Raw genomic sequence first — 21872 nt, 5'->3', positions numbered from 1 at the left:
TATTATATTATATTATATTTTATATTATATTGCATGGAGGTGAGGGAAATGGAAAATCAGATTGGGGTTGATGGAGATAAAATGGACTATATGGAATGGCTGATTGACAAACTAGAATGCTGGACAGTGGCTGGGTACTTTTCACTGATGAATGATGTTAATTTTTCTTCCTACTGGTTTAGCACCTCTGGTACTATCAGATATATTTCCATCCAGCTGGAAATGTTCATTAGAGAGGCAACTGTATTGCTATTGGCTCTCCTCAGATTTCCTAGTTTTAATGTCATATGTAAATCCAGTCAATGACTAAAAAATATGTTAGTGATATGGACTGGCAAATACATCTGAATTACTCCAATAACTCTTTTACTTTGGGAAATCAGGTCTTTATCTTAAACCAGCAAAATACCTTGGAACAATTACAGTCCCCATATACTGCAGAGCATTTGATGCATTGTATACAGTGGTATTTGAAGAAAAAAATTAAAAGATACCCTATGATAAACCTTACTGCCTATGCAACCCAGGGAACAGTGAAACAAGACTATTATTACACTATGCTTTCTATAAAGATAGCCATGCTCACTATTTGCTGGCTTTCTTAACGGGATATACAGGAGGGTTGGATATATTTTGTGTAAATACTGTCAAATGTGAATGACAGTATAACATTACTAAGTTTTGTCAAATATTGTAGCAAGTAAGGTCCAACAAGGAAAAATTTTTATCAGATGAGGAATAGATAAATACAAGGATAGGCTAGGAAATTATTTGGAATTGTTAAAATAGAGTGTATGTGTATGCTTATGTTTTTATAACACTGGCCATGGGCTGAAATCAGTCAATCAGTTTGGCACAGTTCAAAGCAGAACAGTCAGCAAAATAATGACTGGGTCCTTTTGGTCTTCGGTTGCAATAGTTTTTGACCACTAAAGGATGTAGTAGTTGCATTCAGTCACCTCATTTCTACTTCGATACCTCAGTGCCAGCGTTCTCCTCTGACTTTCCTGATGGCCCTTCTCTGAAACCCAAGGTGGAAAAAGGGAAAATGAGAAGAGACCCACGTGGGTGTTCTTCAGCTGAGTGTCCCTGAGGTCAGCCTCTAGTATGAGAAGCTGGAACTTGAAATAAAATTCCACTGTATTGACCAGACTCCTGTCCAGACCAGTGCAATGGCTTCATATCATTTATCAATTACAGGAGCTAGTGCTTACTTTCCTGTACCCACATACGTTTGAAGAAAGCTTTGAGGAATAAATAGAGTTGCCAAATAGATATCCACCAAATAGATATCCACCTCAGAATACCGGGAGCCTGATTCAAGCCACAAAGCCCTGAGATCCAAGGGAAGTGGAATGATTTACCATCCAGACAACTTGAAGCCCACTAGAAATGATCTGCTAAGGAAAAGTAGTTTGGAAGTTTCACAGTGCAGGAGAATCTTGGCCTAGAAAGTCTTTTAAATTATATCTATGATTTTTGTGACAGAAAGAGACATTAAAGATGACCACCAAACTCTCTTCATGTCCCTCATGGCTGAATCATAGGCTCTGGCCTTCTCTTCTTGTGTCAGAATGGGCATGTGGTCCCATAGGTACACTTCTTTGATTTTAACAACACAACTAGAAATAGATCACTATGAAGGAGCCACAGATGTTTAGTTGAGCCAATTGAGGCTAGTCCCCTTCCTCCTCTCCATATTTTTTTCCCTGCATATAATGTGCAGTTGCCATAATTCATATGCAACCTAGGCCTGGACCCTGTGGAAACTTCTTCCATCCCACTGTAGTAATGTATCATTCAGAGCAGATTATCCAAAACTTTTTAAAAAAACATATGGTTTAAGAATGAGAACTGGGTTTCCACGAAAGGAAGAAACTAATACCTGAATGATAGAGTAAGAATTGCTGAAGTGTCATCCTGTTTTGTTGCCAAACTGCAACAAACACACATTCACTGTATGTTCATGTGTACATATTGCTCACAACTGCAAAATACTGGAGGCTAATTAGAACAAAGTTCTGTAACACACTTATGTTTCATAGGACAAGGAGCATTAAGAGCATTAAACTATTTAAAATCAAAATCAAGCGATAAAAGCAATGCCTCACAAACACCATTACCAGACTTTCCTTTCATATGCAGCACCAAAAAACAGGGGGCTGAGATAACCGCAGGCCATTTTTTATTTATTTATGTCTGCCTGCAGCAGTTTATTCTAATGAAGGAGCCTAAGACCCAGGAAAACAGGAGAGTGGTCACTGCGAAAATCCTTTCTGCAACTCTCAAAGGCTTCCAAGCTAGTTCAGTTTATTTCAGAGGAGCAAATAAATACTAGAGCCTGGAGAAAAAAATTCACCTAAAAACCAAATGTAAAAATGTTTTAATTTTGTTAATGAAAGTACCTTCCATTTCTTTCTCTACATGCTTGTTAAAGCCATGCACATAAACCTCCCTCCAGATTGAAATGGGTGTTTTTAACTATAAAAGAGTCCATGTCCACTCCACTCCCCCCCGGCAATTTCTTTTTTCCTCTGTTAAGGGAGCAGCACTTGAAAGGCATTTTTCATGTTGAAGGGTGAATGCTTACGATGCAGCAAAAGCCAGCAAGCAGCAGGAAGAGCCACCACCTTACAGAGAGAGGAAGCAAGGGGAGCCTTCAAAAAAGTAACCAGGCACACATGCAGTTTTCAATTACTCTGCTTCAAAAGAAATGTTGAATATGATCTGCAATTTAGCATAACCTTGGTCAAAATTAACCTCTTGAGCTATCACGTCTGGATGCTGATCCAAATCAATCAATGGTTGTGACTTGCTTGGTATGATTCAGGGTGTACTAAAAAGGCTGCTCAGTGTTTGTTAACCGCTTGTCAACTTTTCTTGATTCAATTTGAGTCCAAATAATATTTTCTCCCATCAGGTTAATACACTTTGTTGCACCAGAATCATCCTGACTTCAATTATCCCCTTCTCTTGGTGCCACTTAAAACTGGCCTTCCAAAAGGAAGATAACCGCAGTAATGTAACAGATGTTCTCTTTCCTGGAATTCTGTCTGTTTGCTTAAGATTAGCCTTTGGCTCCCAGTATGAATGTTTGAAATCCAGTAGTTTAGAAAAGATGGAGATCTATGACCAAATCTCCTGTTTCTTAAGACTTTGGAAACTCTTTCAAACCTGTTATTTTGTCCTATTTAGAAAACATGTACAGACAGCTCCAACTGCAGTGCATTTTCACTGATGAAATTCCAGTTTAAGTGAGATCTCCCAATAATGATGTCCAGTATTTTCACTCTATCCAAGGAAAAACCAAATTAAGAAATGCAATATTATGATTATGGATCTTCAGTGTCCCATCCAGTTTGACCCTCGCTATTAAAGAAAGTGCAAACTGAAGCATTTTAATATAGTAAACAAATCTTGACTTATCTCTTTCCATCACTAGAGCTGTATCTCACACATTCTTCACACACATTATTCTTAATTTTTAAAGGGACTCACTTTGTCTTATTTTATAATTGTGATCTGGCCTCTGTTGTGAGGCAAAGAAGTATGAAGTAAAATTGTGAGACAAGGTTTCAGATATCTAGGGATTTCAAATACCCGTTCGAGAAAAGAAGTACTGCAATAATTTTTTCCCATATTTCTAGAAATCAGGATTCTCTTTGGACCAGATTTCAGGATGATTAGAAAAGTATCCTATTAATATTGATTTGATTAAATACAAGAGTGAGATTGCTTCCTAGTCTCCTCTCCTTGTCTGCATGTGTATGTGGGTATTCTTAAAACATTGGATGCTGTGAATTGAGAAGAATATTGTGGTCACGAAGAAAAGATGTCTCAAATACTTTCTAATCATTCACAATAGCTCTATTGGAAGCAAAAGCCTCTCTTGGAGAGGGATGGTTTTAATTTTGCTTCATAGAAAAGCAAACGTATTTACCAGATGTAGCCCTCTTTTCCAAAGTTGCTTTTCAAACCTTTGGATAAATTACTGCCAAACTTCAAAGCTGTCGACTACAATTATGGCTCCTGCAATGTCATTGTGCAACAGGAACAACTGGGAAAAAATGTAGGTGTGGACTGTGAAGAACAGCACACAAAATATGGTATTTTTAAAATATAGGAATGCATTTTGAAGATGATGCTTTCCAAACGAAAACAAGTAGCAAACTCTTTTACCAGACGGAAACTCACATGAATCCCTGTAATTCTGATAAATTGCTAAATTCAGCACAACTGTGCCGTATCTGCAAGAAATGTGGTATCTGGATAGAAACAAGGATCCATAATGATATTTGTCATGCATGTTCCAGCTCCCTACTTTTCTATCTGGTAGGGGGAACATCATCCCTTTTTGCAGGAATCTTTTAGCTCCACCTTTTGGCATGAATATATTTGAATGCGAACTATAAATGCAGCTCAGACCAAGTCAGACATATTTGAGAGGAATGCTGAGCATATTCAGAGAACTCGGTACAGCTGGACACGTGTCTGCTCAGTATGAATTCCTATGCAGTTCATTAGGACTTACTCTCAGGTAAAGGGGTATAAACTTTATTGCTATAATTTTCCTATCTTCTCTGGTCTGTAGTGGCTGGTTTTATTTAATTGTGATCCTTGTCTTTGAATATGAGAACAACAGAAATTTATTTGGGAATTTGATTGCTATCAGTTCCTTTGGTTATCATTCTAAGTACCAGTGCACCTCTCCATAACAACTTAAATGGTTTGAGACTGGGGTACCAATAGCAGGAGGACTATATTTATTAGGGATAAATATTTGGATTTAAAAGCAAAAAGGTACTTTGGACATATAGCACCTGTCTGCAACCAGGTACATTCGAAGGAGGCAGTGGTATATTCCCTTTCCAGGAAGCCATCGCTAGATCCAGCAGCATTGGATAATTGTTGACCTGTCTCCAACCTTCTCTCTATGGAGAAGGTGGTGGGGCTGCAACTCCACAGGGTTCTGGAGCATTATCTGATCCTTTTCAGTTCAGCTTTAGACCTGAGTAAAGTACCAACATAGCACTGATTACACGTGCAGATGACTTCTGGTCATCTTGTGTGCTGATTACCTTACCTGGACCAAATACCTTCCCATGGTCACTCATGCATTAGACAGTTGCAACGCCCTCTATATAAAGCTATCTTTGAAGAACCCTCAGAAGCTCAAGCTGATCCAGAATACAGTAGTGTGAGGAGCAGGTATGGATTTTTCTTAGGTCACTCATGTAATGCCATTACTATGCAGTCTATGCTGGTTGCTGGTTTGCTTCTGGGTGCACTTCAAGATGCTGATCATCACCTTAAAGCTCTCCATGGCTCAGGACTTGGGTGCTTATGGGACCACCCTTCTTTGGTTATTCCCTCCTGTCCAGTAAAATCTATCAGGATAGGCTCCTTTCTGGGCCTCTTGATAAAGCAGTTTCATTCGGCAAAGCTGCAGAGATGGGCCTTCTCTGTACCCCATGGAACAGTATTCTCAAAGTCTATACAGCTCCAGCGCTGCTGTTTTTTTGTAAAACTTTGAAAACCTGGCTTTTCCAAATGGCCATGGGGCAAGAAGATTTTGCTCCTGCTGCTTCCTGAGGTATGTCTATATAATTTTATCGTGCAGTGTTCCTGCTTCCCCAAAATGAGCTTTTGTAAATTATACAGTTTTGCCAATTATTGGTTTTTCTTTTGGTTTCTTGCTTTACTTTAATTGTTGTAAGCTGTCTATGGTTGCGAATTGTGATTGAGGAGGCCTATACCTTTGATTAATAAATCAAAAACAACTAATTCAACCAAGGGCATCTTTCTTCAGGGTTGTACAACACCTATGGAGGGTAGTTGCTGAAGAAGATGCAGCTGCTTTAATGAGTTCCAGACAGCTGCTAAATGACTGCTCTGTATGCTGCAAAGCATTTTTTTTGGCCTGATTCTGAAGTGCTGCCCAGCAATAGCATTTATCTATTCCATATCTCTAGTACCACCCTAAGTGCAGTGAACAGCAACCACAGAGAACAGTGTTTCCAACTACGGTGCTCTGCTTATAGAATCCCAAGCAGGCTGGCCTGATCATATCTGATGCTATGTCAGCATCAAGCAAGCTGTCTTATTTGCCCAAATGTTTAAGAATTTCTTTTAGCCAGCTTGATATCTTTTAGCCTGTATCACTGAACTTTGGTATCAGATGTTCAGACTTTTCTCCAGTTCCATTTATTTATATATAATTTCATATTTAATTCAGATGATTATGATGATCTTCAATAAGGTAACCTGATATTTTCACAAATAAACATCTTAAATATATGCTAAATAAAATGATGCATGAAGTATGGAGTGTAGCCATTTTAAACACAGCTATGGAGATGTGGGAAATGCTGCTTCCCCTGTGTATGCTTTTCCATTTAAAGTCCTCCTGCCAATTTTTTTCCTCTCCTGGAGAGGACTGTGTGCCTAGGTGTAATCCATTGCTAGAAGAAAGGTGGCTGGGGAAGAGTGTTTTCACTGAGGAAGTTACAAACTGAAGAGTTCCATTACTTTCTCCCATCCATCATGCTATGTTTTAACCTTTACCTTCTTTGTAAGAAATAGATATAATTCAAATGATACCTTGCAACCCTCATATCTTCTTATGCTGTGATATTATTAGGAACATGATACAGTGTGAGGCTTCCCCACTGGATTTATTCCTTTCTATATGTCTGCAATTGGTTTTACCATTTTATGTATTTTATGGCTTTATGTTTTTATAAAATCTACTTCCCCCCCCACCCCATACAATAAGATTTGTGCCAGGTGAGGGCAGTCATTTTCGCCTCAAGGGTGTGGATCAGGAGCTGCACTTTCAGCATCAATGTGCCCACCATTTACATCCATGCACCCCATTTACACACTATATATTTATTGCAACTCCAGCAATTTCAGACCATATGTAATGTGGACATATTCCAGTGAGGAGTAAATGACCGTGACTACTTGGGACTGTTTCTTCAATGGGAGTGTGTTTGAACCAAGTATGAATGTGAATCTGAGACAGAATATCTCATGTCTTTGAGATAATCTGATGTGTATGTCTACCGGTTCATGTTCTGTACCAAACAGGAGCATAATCTTGACAAAAGGCCACCAGTGGATCTCGTGTGAATTTTTGGTGGCCTTTCATCACTTACACAGCACGTTTGGCTTAGAATAATAGGCCACAGAGGTAGAAAAATCCACAAAATAGTAAAACAGTACCTTTTCCAGGTTCAATCACTAGGGTTCATATTGCATAGACAAACTGTTTGAACTGGCTATGGCTAATTGGTGGTAAATTCAAGATAGATGTATTCATATGGCCAAGATAGATGCAACACAGAGGCAGTATCACAGCTCTCTCTGTAGAGGCATGAGTTATGTTAATACAAAAATAGTGAAATGCTGGGTTGCCACACATTTTCAATTACTCTGCAGTCTGTCCACGTAAGGCTTGCAACAGAGGTTTTGAAACTTTGTCAGGCCATGGAAACTCTTAGTTTAAAACACAATTCCCAGAACCCCTGATCAAGAGGCAAAGCCCTAGTTATAGTATATTAACTGTGTTCAAGTGAAATGTTGGGGGGGGGCTCTTTGTTTGCCCTAGGCTTCTGCCAAACATAGTTTGAAAAACCCTGGCTTACAATACAAATTGAATGATGATGAAGAACCCTAGTTTCAAGAGAATTTTCTTACCTGTAGCACAGTTTGGCCCAGCATAGGGCCGGTAGCAATCACATTGATAGTTCAGCCATAAGTTGTTGCAACGCCCCTTATTTTGACAAGGGTGGTATTCACACCAATCTTTTTTAACACAGCCTGATTTGACATTTAAAAATGTGTCAGATGATAAGTTCTCTGGGACAATAATGTTGAAATCTACTTCTATGTCCTGAAGGCAGCCTACAAATGAAGGTGCAGAATGCATACTATAGATGTTTAGTAGAGAGTCATTGTTCCCTGCTGGCAAGCCACCCAAAAATATGTTTTGAAAAGCAGTCACTGCCTGCCTGGTATCTACTATGGCAGCAGTTTTACTAAGACATGATTCTGTGCACGAGCTCTTGAGTAACTTAAGTGTAACTGCTCTGGCTATGGCGACCTCTACTGAATGCCATTCACCATCATTGACATTATAGGCTATATGTAGAAAGGCCTTTAACTGATTGTTGACTTGCATGGATAAGTATAAACAGCCATTCTGTAACTCCAGCTTCACAAATGTGTCTTTGTCCCCTCGGTAAAATATCAAAGTTGTTGGCTGAACAGTCAAAAAACTAAGGTTTATGTTATAAAAATAGTCCTTGGAGGAGGCTGCAGTGCTGTTTACCTGAAGATATCCATTTCCCTGAAAAGACAATGTAGTCATGGTTTCACAGTGTACTCCTCTGTAGCCAGATGAACATATGCAGTTAAATCTGTGTTGTCCATTTCTTAAATAAGGAATACACAATCCCCCGTTCTGGCATTTATGTTGAACACAGCCAAAGAGGATTTCTGTACAATTTTGACCACCATAAAAGATCCCATCCTTCTCTCCAGTGAGACAGTGGCAGGTATAATTTCCAAGAGAATTTTCACAGGTCCCTCCATTCTGACAAGGGTTCATGCGGCATTCATTGATATCATCTTCACAGTGAATGCCTGCAAGAAATTGGAGTTGTATTGTTTATTTGACATATCCAACCTCTTGGCATATATATCCAAAGCAACATCCTCTAATATATATCAATAGTTTCATTATTAGTATTATAATTCTATAATAATTAGTATAATGAACATGATTTTTGAAGGCAAAATGTTAAAAGAAAAGAAGCCTACACATTCATCTGGAGCATAGTGATTTATCCTCAGCTGGAGCTTTAAGAAGAAAAGAAGAGTGATTCCGTAGCTCTGTTCCTTGTTGCTAACCCTTGGCTTTTTCTGAAGTCATTAATACCAGTGTCTAGGAAACTGCAGAAATATGGAACAACTGCCCTCTGATTCTGAGCTCTTCTTTGATAATGGAATAGTTACATTCTCAAACTAAGAAGGCAGAAAAAAGGTAATGGAGGCTTTATCTCAATTAGCATAATTATTGGCTCCTATACTCTTCAAGCTTTGTTTAGGCTTTTGATACTTTGCATATAATACTTAGACATAGTTCAATTCTCTATGACTTCAGGCCCAACCACAATATATATAAAAGGATAGCAGGGGCTAAAGACATTGGGGGAAAAGAAGCTGGTGGCCACTATAGAGTCATCCAGTCTATTTAAAGGGAAACAAAAAGTATGCTGGCCCATCCAGATTTCATTAAATGTGATGTTTCATACTGAGCAGGATGATTCAGGCAGAGCACCTTATTGAGAATCCATACCACTTAGTAATTGTTTAGTAATCTTGCACAGGAAGGATCCATCTGCAAGGGAAGAGTCAGAATGTAGTTATCCAGATAGATGCATCAGAGATGCTGCAGTTCTGTTTAGCATCAATATGGGAGATAGCATGGGGCTGGTTCTGCCACCAAACAGTTCTCACTTTAAGAAGGAGGCAAGGAGGCATCTTGGAAGTGCCAAGATGCAGTGAGAATAAAGGAAAGATGCCCCTCACATTTTCATTCTAGGAATGCTCTCTATGGGTGTCAGCTGCTGTTTTCAAAGACTTTGGCATCACTGTGTAATTAACTGCTCTTCAGTCTTCAGTAAATCTAGTCTTCTCAATCTATAGTATCCCACATTGGAGTTCATGAGTCTAACCCAGCATACCAAACAGAAATATTGGTGGCCAACTCTTGCTTTCTTGCCTTTCAATAAAGTAAAGGTTATATGTTAGCAAAGATAATAGCTAAAATCACTCTTGCTATCTGATACCTTTTTTTTTTTTACTGCAAATGCTGAGATAGTGTTTTATCTTTTCTTGCAGAACAAACAAAATTCATCCTTGACACAAAGGATTCTGTCCACCTACAGTTAGCCATGGACGTGCTATTTCATTTAAGCCAATACTTCACCACCCAGGCACCCACAGACTTCAAGGGCAAGCTGACAGTCACGTGCCACAGTCAAGGACCTGATTTTAGCGTGAAACCAGCCATACAGAGTGACATACAAATAAGCAGTTTCAGTTCACCTGGTCATGTCTATGCTGGGCTTTAATGTCCCCCCCGCCCCTCGGGTCAAACTCACATTTTGGAAATCTCTTATAGTTCATAAGAGTTAGTGGGGATCTCTGCCTACAGTTAGCAAGGCAAATTCATTTGGGGGCTGTTTTACCCATCTTCTTGCATCTTTCTAGAGGAAGCTGCACAAAAGAAGTGTCTCTGTGTTAGGAAGGAAACATTATTTTATCCATTTTATATTCATTTCTGCAGGTGCAAATGACTTGCTTGAGTTACAAGGCAGCAATGAATGGTACTGCATATTATTTAAAATGAATTTTAACATGGTTTGTTTAAAAATATGTCTAACAGAAAACAGTTCCAGGAACACATTCATTTGTCAATTCAGTACATTTCCTTTCCACCTTTTAAATTAAGTGACACGCTTCTCAATTACGAGAAGTAATCAAACGTGCCAATGCAGTGAAAGACATTTGCTAAGACAGGAGTTAATATGAAGTAACAGTAAGGTTTGTTGTTCCCTTTAAACAGCCTGCACATAAGAGAATGCTTTAAAAACCAAGAAAACAAAAATCCTCTACCCTCAATGAATAGAACAAGTGCTTTAATAATTCTAAGACAAATGGAGAAAATGTAAGAATTTTTGTCTTGGCTCTGAAAGTCTCATTTGGGTCTTCATCATTTATATTCTGGTGTAACAAAACTTAAAAGGAACTTTATAGAGACTGATCTCTCTAAATGCCATTAGATCAATCCTGGTACACTTTCTCTATAGAATAATGCTTTATTCCTTGACTTTTGCATGCAAGGGAATTTGTACTTCACTGGTAGACTACATAGTTAATATACAGAAGTTCAAGCTCGAACATTTCCAAGTATGGCTACTAAAATATTTGTCTGAAACATGGAGAGCCACTTGAATTCAATATAGATGGTCTGACTCGTCGTGAGGCTGCATCTTTATAATATATCTGACCAGGGCTTAGAAGCTAAGCAGAATTAGGCCTGGTTAGAATTTGGATGAAAGACCACCAGGACATCATAGAAGGCATCCAAAAAGAAGGTAGTGGCAGACAGTGTCCATATTGTTTCCAAGAAAACGACAGGGACATGACAGTGTGGTCACCAAGAGAATGAGCAATATACTTTATTATATGCATGCATACACACACATATAGTCATTCTGAGAGACCAGTATATGAGTTTTTGTAAATTAAATGAATAAACATTTAAAACTCATCAGGGCTTATAATAGCTGTGAACTTCCTAGATTTACAGAATGTTGAGGCACTGCAATAAGAAAATAGTCAAGTTACTCATTTTTCTCTTTAGAAAAACAACTTTGCTTTTCATATTGAATGCCAAAATTGTCTCTGGCGGGTTTTTTTTTTTTTAATTTGCAGGGGGAGATGCAACTACCCAATTATAATTACATTAAAAACCTGGAGTTTTTCCTTGTGGTCATATAACTTTAATTTACATTCTGTTGTTGAAAATAGGGTACCTGGACATTTGGCAGTTTAAGCTACAGTTGATAATAACTCAGAAATAAAACATCAACATACAGTTGTGGGAGGAAAAGCGAAGAGAGGGCAGGACAGAGAATGGGACTTGTCTGTCCCATCTGTTGGAGTTTATGGAGTCAGAAAGGAGGACTCAAGATGTATGGATGTGGACCATGGAGGTAAAACACAGTATCATGGAGTTCACAAAATTAGTAACAGTGCTGATTTCTAGAGCAGAATAGTTAGCAGCAAAATGCCCAGGTTCAAGACTGGCATTCAAGACTGTTGGTGGTCCGAAGCCACATGTTTTTCTGGTATTCAGGGACCACAGTAGGCATTACAGAAGAGGTCTCTTCTCCCTAGTTCTCAGGATAGTGGCCTCCCACTTCTCATATATAGATGCACCAATGTTCTGTGCAGAAAAGAAAGGAATGGAGGAAAAAAGGGGACAGGGAAACACTGTTCACTGAGGTTGCCTCCTCTTCCATAGGGGATTTAAAGTTACACAGTTTGGAGAAAATAGTGGCAACGCTAGACATTTCTCTGCCTTTTTGTGCATTTGTTCTGCAATTCATGGTCCTAAAATTATTTGAATTTTTTTTTTCTCTTTCTCTTTGTAGAGAACAGAGGGAATGGCCTTGAAGGACAGGAGGCAGAGCCGCTAACAAGGCAAAGGACAGGTAACGGGCCTAAGCCTGGGGCCAAAAAAATAACTTGAGAAACCATCTCAGACAAGCACTTCCCTAGTTCACATGAAGATAAAGGGAGGGATGGGGAAAGAACATTCAGACTTGCCAGATTCTTTTGCTATAGTTGATTGCTATCAACTATATCCTGACGTTTTATTCTGAGTTGCTAGAATAAAAGTAGTCCTGACATTAGTTTCTAAGTCTGGTCTACCTCATAGGGCTGATACTCTTTTAAGGTATAATAGAAAAAAAAAATGAACCATTGAATGTCACTATAGGGTTAGGGTCTATAGTTTGTAAAATGGGAATCTGGGCATCATACAGCCCTACAATAGTCAAATGGATATATTTTACACATCTGTATTCTGGAATCATCTGCTGCTCACTTGGATGTTTACTATCTAGACACCCAGCTGGTCTGAAATCTGAAGAATGAATGACAAGTTAATTTTTATTTCTTTTTAATTGTCTATATTGTATTAATTTATTAAATAACATGTTTCTACATAAAATTAAGGAAGATAATGGCAAAACTAAGGAAGATATGTACTAGGAAGGGGACACAGAAAATATATAACTAACCCATAGAAAGCATATATTGTATTTTTCTATTTCACATGTTTCATTTTAAATCTGCAAGCTAATGTTTTCATTTAACTGGAAGAACCAATGTATACATCTACTTTAAGTTTTCATGGGTACTTCTGCAAACTCTTCTTGTATATGTCAGTTAACAATTCTTATTATTGCTTTATTGGAAGCAAAGGCCACTGTCATTATGTTAAAAGGATTAAGAAACATTTATGGAACCACTGAATGCAATACAGTCAAATTGAGAGGCTCATAGGCTATAAATTATTTGCATACTAGAAAATCATTAAAAATTATGTTTTAAGGCATTCATTGTTTTCAGACATTATAGGCATCTGCTAATCTAATAGTGTCCTGCATGTTCTTGTGCAGAAAAGCCACCAAAACTCCTTCATTTTTTATTGATATTTATATTGATCAAAACTTTCTTATTTAATGTATGTTAGATATTTCATTCTTTCTGCAGCATTCTGTAATTCTTCTATCCATACTAATGAATTTTTTTTTTCAAATGATTTGAATCATATCCTACTTTTATTCTATTTACAAATACTATTTTCTTTTGGTAATTAATTTAAGTGTTTAATTTTATGCTTTGATGGTGCTCAGATGCTCTTTTCTTATCTAATCCATGCATATTCCATATAACTTTCTTCAAACTTGTATATTAATTGTTAGTTTTTAGAAAAATAAAACATATTAGCATTATTTTTCCATAGTTTTTCAAAGTATATTCTAATTATATTACATTAGAAGCAAACTGATTTTCAAATTGTAAGTTTCAGATAACGCTGAGTTAAAAATGGCTTAGAACAAAAAGGAAAATAATACCTGTGAGCATTGCCATTAAAAGGGCCCAAGTCTGTATCCTAGCTCCAACCATTTTCCCCCAAAGTAGATGTGATTCCTCTACTTGCAATTTCCACGAGACATGCATTTATCCATTTTGAAATGAAGACCTGGAGGGTCTGTGCATATGCTTGAATCGCTAGTGCAGATTGACAATGTATCAAGCCAGATCAGTAAGCTTAACATAAATCTCATTATGGTGCTTATGCAATGGTTGTACGTTAGATGCTTGGGTGCGATTCCAAACATAACTGGATGTTAATTCTGGACAGAATTTAACAGCAATGGACTTTTCTGGTAGGTGTGTTAATGGCTGAGACGTATAATGCTTTCCCACCTCTGCTCAAATACAGCATTACCTGCTGTAGCTACCTGATCATGCAAGGTGAAAGTGATGGAACACATCTGAAGGCCACCAGACTGGAGAAGACTGACTTGTTGTACAGAAGAGCTACTGTATAGAAGTCAGTTTAGGAGATGTTAATGAGATATTTTCTGAGTAGTTTTTCAATGAGTGACTACAGTGGATCTGATGTCATAGAAACTAGATTTCAAAACTATGTTTTAACAGATTAATTAGAGGAGGGTGTTATTCACAGAGATCTGTTAAATTACAGAGTAAAGTGAGCACATTTGTGTAGGGATGCCATTTGTACTATTTTGTATAATTTGTGTGATGGCACCATTATGCAAACAATGTGCCATTTGTGTAATACTATATTACACAAATGATGCAAATTGCTGTGGAAATGTGGCCCACTGCGTGTGAAGTCTGTTATATTAAGGCAGGGGGTGGCAAACTACAGCCTGCAGGCCAAACGTGGCCTACCACCTGTTTTTATACAGCCTGCAAGCCAAGGCTGGACAGGTGGGCAGGTAGCAGATGGCCAGGCCTGAGCCTCAGCTGAACTTTAAGGGCAAGGGGTTGGGCTGAGGGCCGGGAGTATAGTGAACTGGAGGGTGGCCTATCAGCAGCCTCCTTGCTGGCAGGCCAGCACCATCCAACAGCTGCTGCACTCCTTGGCCAGCAGGCCTGCTAGCTGTGCCCATGGAGGAGGGACCAGATCTAGTCCTTTACAAAAAAGTTTGTCGACCCCTGTATTAAGGTCTGGCAACTCAAGGTTTCATGGTGTACTCTAATGATTTTATGGACCCTTTGGATCCTGAATTTAGAGCAGTACTGCCCTTATAAATGTTGTTTTATTAAAACCATATCCTGGGAATAGACACAGCTGCTCTGAAGCACCTTTTGAAACTGAACCCAAAGATCTGCATTGCCCTCTAAGACGTATGATATTTAGACATTGGCAGTCCTTGTTTCTAGTGTGGCCTAGAGTAAAATGCAGGCGTGTGACTGTATTTGCATGCTTCTAAATGAGTGATACAGTTTTCCCGGGCTTACTGCTAAGAAAGTGAGCACAGGTTTATAGCATTACAATCCAGTTAGGATTATAGGGAGTTGCCTTATATAGAATCTGCCTAGTTTAATATGGGCAGCACTGATTGGCAGCTCCAGAAGTTTTTCTTGCTCTGCTTGAAGGTCTAATGATCCATGCAAAGCTACTGCATTATCATGAGCTAAGTTCCTTTTATATTTTTGCTGTTGTGGTTTCCAAAAGCCTCTGAAAATGGATGTGCATAAACAGTTCATTTAAAAATTATTGTTTGGAGAGGAAAAATAAGGAAAGTTGCATTCTGATAACTTATTCCCATGGAAGTAAATTCTGTTGAACTCAATAAGAATTACTTTAAAGACACAACACATACACATATAGTATTTCACTGTAATTTCCTACCCCATTTTAGCACTTTATATCTTATATCTTCCTTTTTGAAAATATGATGAATAAGCAGCAGCATTCTTTAAGGCTCAGTATATTCAAAGGCTTGCTCATCCTGAAGTGCTACATCAAATTTTATTGAATAATCATGAAAATTCAGATGTTACCACATCTGTGCTGCTAATTGTCAAGTGATAATTGCTCTTTGCTGAAAGGAGGAAATGAACTTTCATGGGGGTGGGGAAAGTGGGTGATCAAGGAAGTAAAACCAGTCGGGCTAAAATAATGATAATTAACCCTTATACTTCAGGGCATAAATGTACGACTTTCTGTAAGAATCACAAACAATTTCCCATCCCTTCAACTCAACTTTAGTTGCTGGATGGAAGGAAAAATACACAGATAAATACAGTCAAAAGCAGGCCCATTATGAAAATGTGTGAGAGCTTGTGTTCATTTGTGTATATATTTTGAGAGAGAAGAAGAAATGTGCCTGTGGAAATCCACGTGAAACTTTTTTTTTGAATGGATGAAGGAACTATTGGAAATAGAGCTGGGAAAATAAGAAAATCAGGAAAAACTTATACATATCTCAAGCCAAGCTTGCACTTCAGAAGCTATATGTATTTTATTGGACTTAGTGTGAATGTCCTGTTTCAACTGTCTTGTACCTAAGTATAAGCAATCCATTTAGAATGGGGTTGTTGTGTTAGCATAATATAAGAGGCCAGTCTTATAACCTGGTCCTGTGGAATGCTGCTAAATTCAGTGGGAACTTACTCAACCCATAGAAATGCCACTTTAGCCTGAAGTGCTATAAGCCCTTACCTAGGACTAAGCCCCATTAAATTTAGTGAGATTTCATTATGAGTGACAATCCAGATGCTTGAGATGGCTGTCACTTACCCACTATTGAGTAACATGAAGGTTAGGTTTATAGCCTTACAAGTTTAAATGCTAGGGACACATCTGGAACTAGAAAACTAAGCTGTGGATTTTCTCACAAAGGTGATATTGTGGGGAGGGAGCTGCCTTTTCATAGAGTGGCTGCCATGAGTATGGCCTGTAATGAAAGACTTATTGACCAGATGGCAAACTGGAGAGGTTGCTTCTTGCCACGCTCTGTAGCTTTCCATGATGCTTCCTATCACCTCACCTTACACTTATATATTTGCATTGAACTACATCTACTTGAAAACCAGTTTGGTGTAGTGGTCAAGGTACCAGGCTAGAAACCAGGAGACCATGAGCTCTAGTCCTGCCTTAGGCACAAAGCCAGCTGGGCCAGTCACTCTTTCTCAGCCCTAGGAAGAAGCAGGCAAGGGCAAACCACTTCTGAAAACGTTGCCAAGAAAACTGCAGGGACTTGTCCAGGCAGTTGCCAGGAGTCAACACTGACTTGAAGGCACAAATACCCATCTCTCCCTCCCTCCCTCCATCCATCCATCTGCCTATATTTTTCATTTCTGGAAAGGCCTCTGCAGCTTACACATGGACCAGAAACATTTGGTAAATAAAGATGATATTGAAGTCTGGTGCTTTCCTTTGTAGCTGCATGGCAGCTTCCCATTTCTTTTCAAATTACACTAAATTGCACTTGATGGGCATCTTTAGATATATCTGGTGCTGAAGGAGACCACATTGCCTGTTGTAAGACATGTTTATGACAAGACTCCCATCAGTGTAAGCATTGCATGTGGAGGGTGGGAGAAAGGTGATCCCCCCCCCTCCTGAATTTGGGCTGCTTCTTCCACATGGAAGACTCTTGTACTACTAATCAGAATGGGAAGATCCAAAAGTAAGTGGAAGCCAAGTCATCTGCTCCACCCCTAAAAATTCATGAGACAACATGAGAATTAAAGTGAAATGTAAGGTAAGATTTAAAGAATGGGCACATCACAACAGAAAAAGGGCAGAATCATTAGGGATTATAGGAAAAAAGCGATTTATGAATATGAAGTCAAGTCAGCTCAGAAACTAGCTCTTTATCTTGAAAAAGTTAGGACAAATGGGCTGCTTTAATTTTATTTTCTTAGAAGATGAGAGTGCTTCTTCTAATATGTCTCTATATTGCTTCTCATTATATACAGTATCTCAGAAAGGTTTACAATAAATCACAATACAGAATACAAACATTATCCTGGCTAATGTTAAATGTTAAAAAGAGTCACTGGGCATTTCCTCTACTTGGCTTACAGTCATGATAAACTTATTATCTGATTCTGTATTTCTTAGAATATGGAATAGCAAAGGCTATACTATTATGGTATAGTATATTGTGGGATCCTCCCTTTTCTTCCTTCCTGTTGTCACTTCCTACTGTTACCTACATTTGTCCAGAGGGCTCCCCAACATTTCAGAGCATTTTAGGAGGATGGGATGGGATGCATAGTAGAGGAGGGAATTTGAACTCTTAAAGGTATTTGTATAGAAGAAGGTAAAGATCATTGTTGGTGAAAGTATGCAGGAACTGTTAAGGGAAAATAAGAGATAAAAGATAACTCAGTCCTGGGAAGGGGGAAGGCATGACAAAGAAATTCAAATAACCCCCAATGCCTCTTGTTTCACAATTCATAAGATTGTGCAGATTGTGTAAGCTCAAAATTCATTGGAATAAAGATCTTGCACCAAGGGTTGGTAAGAAAATTCATTTTCACTCCTGAAAACACTTAAGGTTTTAAAGCATGCTCGCTTGCATGCAATTGAATACAATTACACAGAGGGCTTGGGCAACATCCAATCTGCTGTGAAAAGGTCTGTGTATCTTGTCGCTTGTTGGCTGTTTCTTGCTCATTCTAATTGAGATAGGCATGTACATCCATTGTGCTGTCTAGTGTGAAACTGCTCCTACCTTTAAATCTTGCCCCTGGATACAGCATCTGGGGAAAAAAGTTCAGTGGTTTGTGAGAATTGTGAATTGTAGAAATGCAACGTGTATGTATAATATGTAAAAGTGGATAGGTTTACATAACCTCATTGTCAAATCATGTTATAATATAGTCTAAGAGCCATCAAGGTAGAAAATGATAGTTTTAATAGGGATGGACTAGTTGAAAAAAGGCAACAGCATTGAGTAGCATTGAAAAAGATGGTCTGAATGGCATTTATCTGAAACCTTGATATGGTAATAGATGCAGTAGTTGTGCTCTGACTAAATTATGTGAACCCTACCTCAGATACTTCATCTGTAAAACTTTTGCAATCTAAATTTGCTTTATCAGGATCTCTCAAATTTAGGTGAAATATTATTCTACATAATAGTTGGTTATGTCAAAGCTATTGTAATTTTCCCAAAAATATATTTATTTTTAAACTAATATTTAAGTATTCCAAAATCCTCCCCCAGCAGATTGGATGGTTGGAACCAACTGCATATTGGGCATTATGGAAGCTTTTTCCACTGAATGATCTGGAATGGATCAGTCATTGTAGCTATCAGATGATGAACCAAGTGGTACCTTTCCTTGAACAAAATCAAGAGAAAGAACTAGGGCCTTTCCATACACCGTGGGAACTCTTTGCATTAGTGTGTCTAATTGCTATAAATGAGCTTCATGAATAAGCTCACAACAGCAGTACAAGGGTCTCTTGTGAAATATCGATTGAGTGTGTTAACAGATACTGGAGAATGTATATTTGAGGTGGCGATGTCATCTCAATTATCTTTTTACCTAGGTGATCTCCTATAACATATCAGCTCCTAATTGTAGAGTATTCACAGATAAATAAAAATGTGAATGGTAATGCGTATTTATACTTATCAGCTCTCACACCGATGGAAATGTGGATCTGACTATCAGGATATTTTATCGGCTTTTCGTTTGTAGATAACTTTCTGGTTGCTCTCAGGAACAGAAGAAGCTTCAGTGTTGATTGTTAATAAATATTACAATTACACTATACGAAGGCTTCTACACATTATCCCCCGTAGAAATGGGAAGCATTTTGTATTACTGCTTTTATTTTAAACCTTCTAAGAGCCATTTCCTACTTTTCTTGACAAACTATACCCACTGAAATTCCCATTTCTGCTCCTATTAAAAGCACTTCCTTTTTCATTTGGCTATTCTCTCTAAAAAAACATGCCAGCAAAAGTAGCACATAAGTAGAGCGCAGATGGAAGTGCAGTGCTTTCCAATGGAAAGAATTCATACTATCAGCTGGTTTTAGTATTCAATGATTGTGTGTAGAGAAATCATTTAGGTAAAAAGGTAACATGGGTGACAAAATGCACATTTCCCAGTATATATTAGCATACCTTAATCTTAGTGACATATGTGCATCAGGACTGGTTTCTGTATTGCTAATTGAGAACCTGTGCATGGACAACACCAGACATAATGACCAGCCTCCTTACTTTTCTTAACACCTCTCAGCTTCACTGTCACAACCTCACCCCTTCTAAATCCTCTGCTATAATCCACTTCTCCTTGCCATATTTCTTAAGCCTACAATGAAGAAAGGGCTGGAAATGTCCCAAGTAAAATAGGTCTTTATTTTCAGTTTTATAAAACTGAAATTCAAACATTTCCCTCCCAAAACCTGAATGTTGAGATCTGTATAAATGATGAAAAGGCCGGTGTGTGTGTGTGTGTGTGTGTGTGTGTAAAACTATGTAATCTGCATTGTCCTGTAGGGTTAAAAAAAAAAGCTCTTTTGAATGATTTTAGATATCTTCATGGAAATGGTCAAGGAGCTAAGAAGGCATGAAGCTGTAGCAGCCTAAAAGTATCTCAGATGCAGAAGAAGGCTTAAATATTGTCCATGTCTGGCTCCCCCCGTTGGCTCTTGTTGATTTCCGTTCCCTTGGTGCAGAAATGAAGCACAAAAGCATAAAGCTCTTTGGCTTTTCATAGATACCCTGTACTGTCTGTTGGTGGGGCTACATTCAGGGAGTCATGACAATGGATTACTCCTCATCCAGTCACTCTTCACATGTTCTGAAGGAAAGCATGGCTCCTTGAATGGGTGCATTTTTGCCTTACTTTGGGAGTAGTATTTTTCTTGCTATGATAAAAATAAGTATTTTTTCCTCTCAGCAAAAGATCGAGAGCCAGCATTAAAGGAAAGAGAGCCCAGGATGCTATTATTGGAAAATGAAAGCAGCATGTTTACATCTCACCAGATACCTGGCATACCAAGATGACAAGGGGGAGGGGGCAAGAACCAGACTCCAGAGGAATGAGGATATGGACTGGAGAAATAAACATTTAAGTGACAGCTTGTAAAGCAGCATTATGCAAGGCAATTCAGCCCAGCAACCAGTGGATTATAAAAGATTCCAGTAGAACCTCTCTGTTTAAACGGAAAAACCACAGTGCTCTTGGACAACCAGTCCCACGTTGCAACAGTTAGGTGAATGAATGATTGTGAGAATGAAAGTGCAGGTGAAAAATGTTCTAATGCAATACAGCTTAATTAAGCCTGGAATTCTGTGTGCTCATAGCTTACGAAAAGCCCCTAGCTGCTTCTCTAATTGGCATCTATGAATTTTTAAAGAAAAATTAGGGAAAGGAGTCCTACTGAGTCTTATGTGGGGGATTTTTCAAAATAAATCCCTCCCCCCACCAGACCTGTGCAAAATAGCTTCTTTCGAGATGCTCAATTGTAGCCACTTGCTGGCTGTTGACCAAAGCAAGTGGGGACCTTGAATGCATGCTCCAAGAGGAGAGAGGAAAGAAAGGAGAATAATGGTAAGTAAGTGGGACTTCTGAAACATAGGGCCAGTTAGATTTGGAGGGAAAATTCTACCTTAGATGGAAGGGACAAGAAACCAGCATCTCATAATGGGGCACTACTAGCAGTTTCTCCTAGGTAGATAGAACTGGTTGGGCCAATTCCATTGGGAGAATGCAGTCCTGCAGATAACTAGGCACCAAGCCAAGGAGGATTTTACAGGTTACTACCAGCACTTTAAATTGTACCCAAGAGCCACTCAACATACAGGCCACTGCACTCTGTATCAGCGACAGCCTCCAAATTATCTTCAAAGGTAGCCTAATACTGAGGGCATTGTGGTAGTCTGTCCTGCTTTAGGTTTCAAATACTGACTCACACACAGTTGCTATGGTAGCTCGCAGTTTAGTCAAGGTCAAGAGATATCAGTGAAAGCATGCAAGCCAAAACAGAGTCTCAGATGCTTGCCTGAAAGATTTGCTTTTTAACAGGAACATGCAGGAGAATAGTCCAAAATCAGTCCAAGCTTCAGAGAACCAGTCTAAGTGGGTGGTAATGAGAGCATGAGTCACCGCAGCAAAATCTTCTCACCCCAGATAGGGCCACTACTGGTGCCTTGTCCAAAGCTGGGAAACAGCCCCTGAGGCCATAGCCTACTGCTGCTGCTGTAGCAGGA

General features: G+C 38.7%; 1 protein-coding gene across 3 annotated transcripts in view; it reads right to left on the bottom strand.

Moving 5' to 3' along the window:
- The window catches only part of CRB1 (crumbs cell polarity complex component 1), a 119804-nt gene that overhangs the window by 36016 nt on the left and 61916 nt on the right, over positions 1–21872 (bottom strand). For all 3 annotated transcript variants that reach the window (XM_088153677.1, XM_088153678.1, XM_088153679.1), the window contains one exon: positions 7702–8649. In XM_088153677.1, the coding sequence (XP_088009803.1) occupies positions 7702–8649 (948 nt within the window). The remainder of the gene's footprint in view (positions 1–7701; positions 8650–21872) is intronic.

The sequence above is a fragment of the Python bivittatus genome, unplaced genomic scaffold (genome assembly GCF_059951505.1).
Source record: "Python bivittatus isolate LINGU-HERP-01145 unplaced genomic scaffold, Pbiv_v1 ctg000700_np1212, whole genome shotgun sequence".
NCBI lineage: Eukaryota > Metazoa > Chordata > Lepidosauria > Squamata > Pythonidae > Python > Python bivittatus.
Note: the sequence above shows the minus strand (reverse complement) of the source record. Positions and strands in the feature narration are given on the sequence as shown.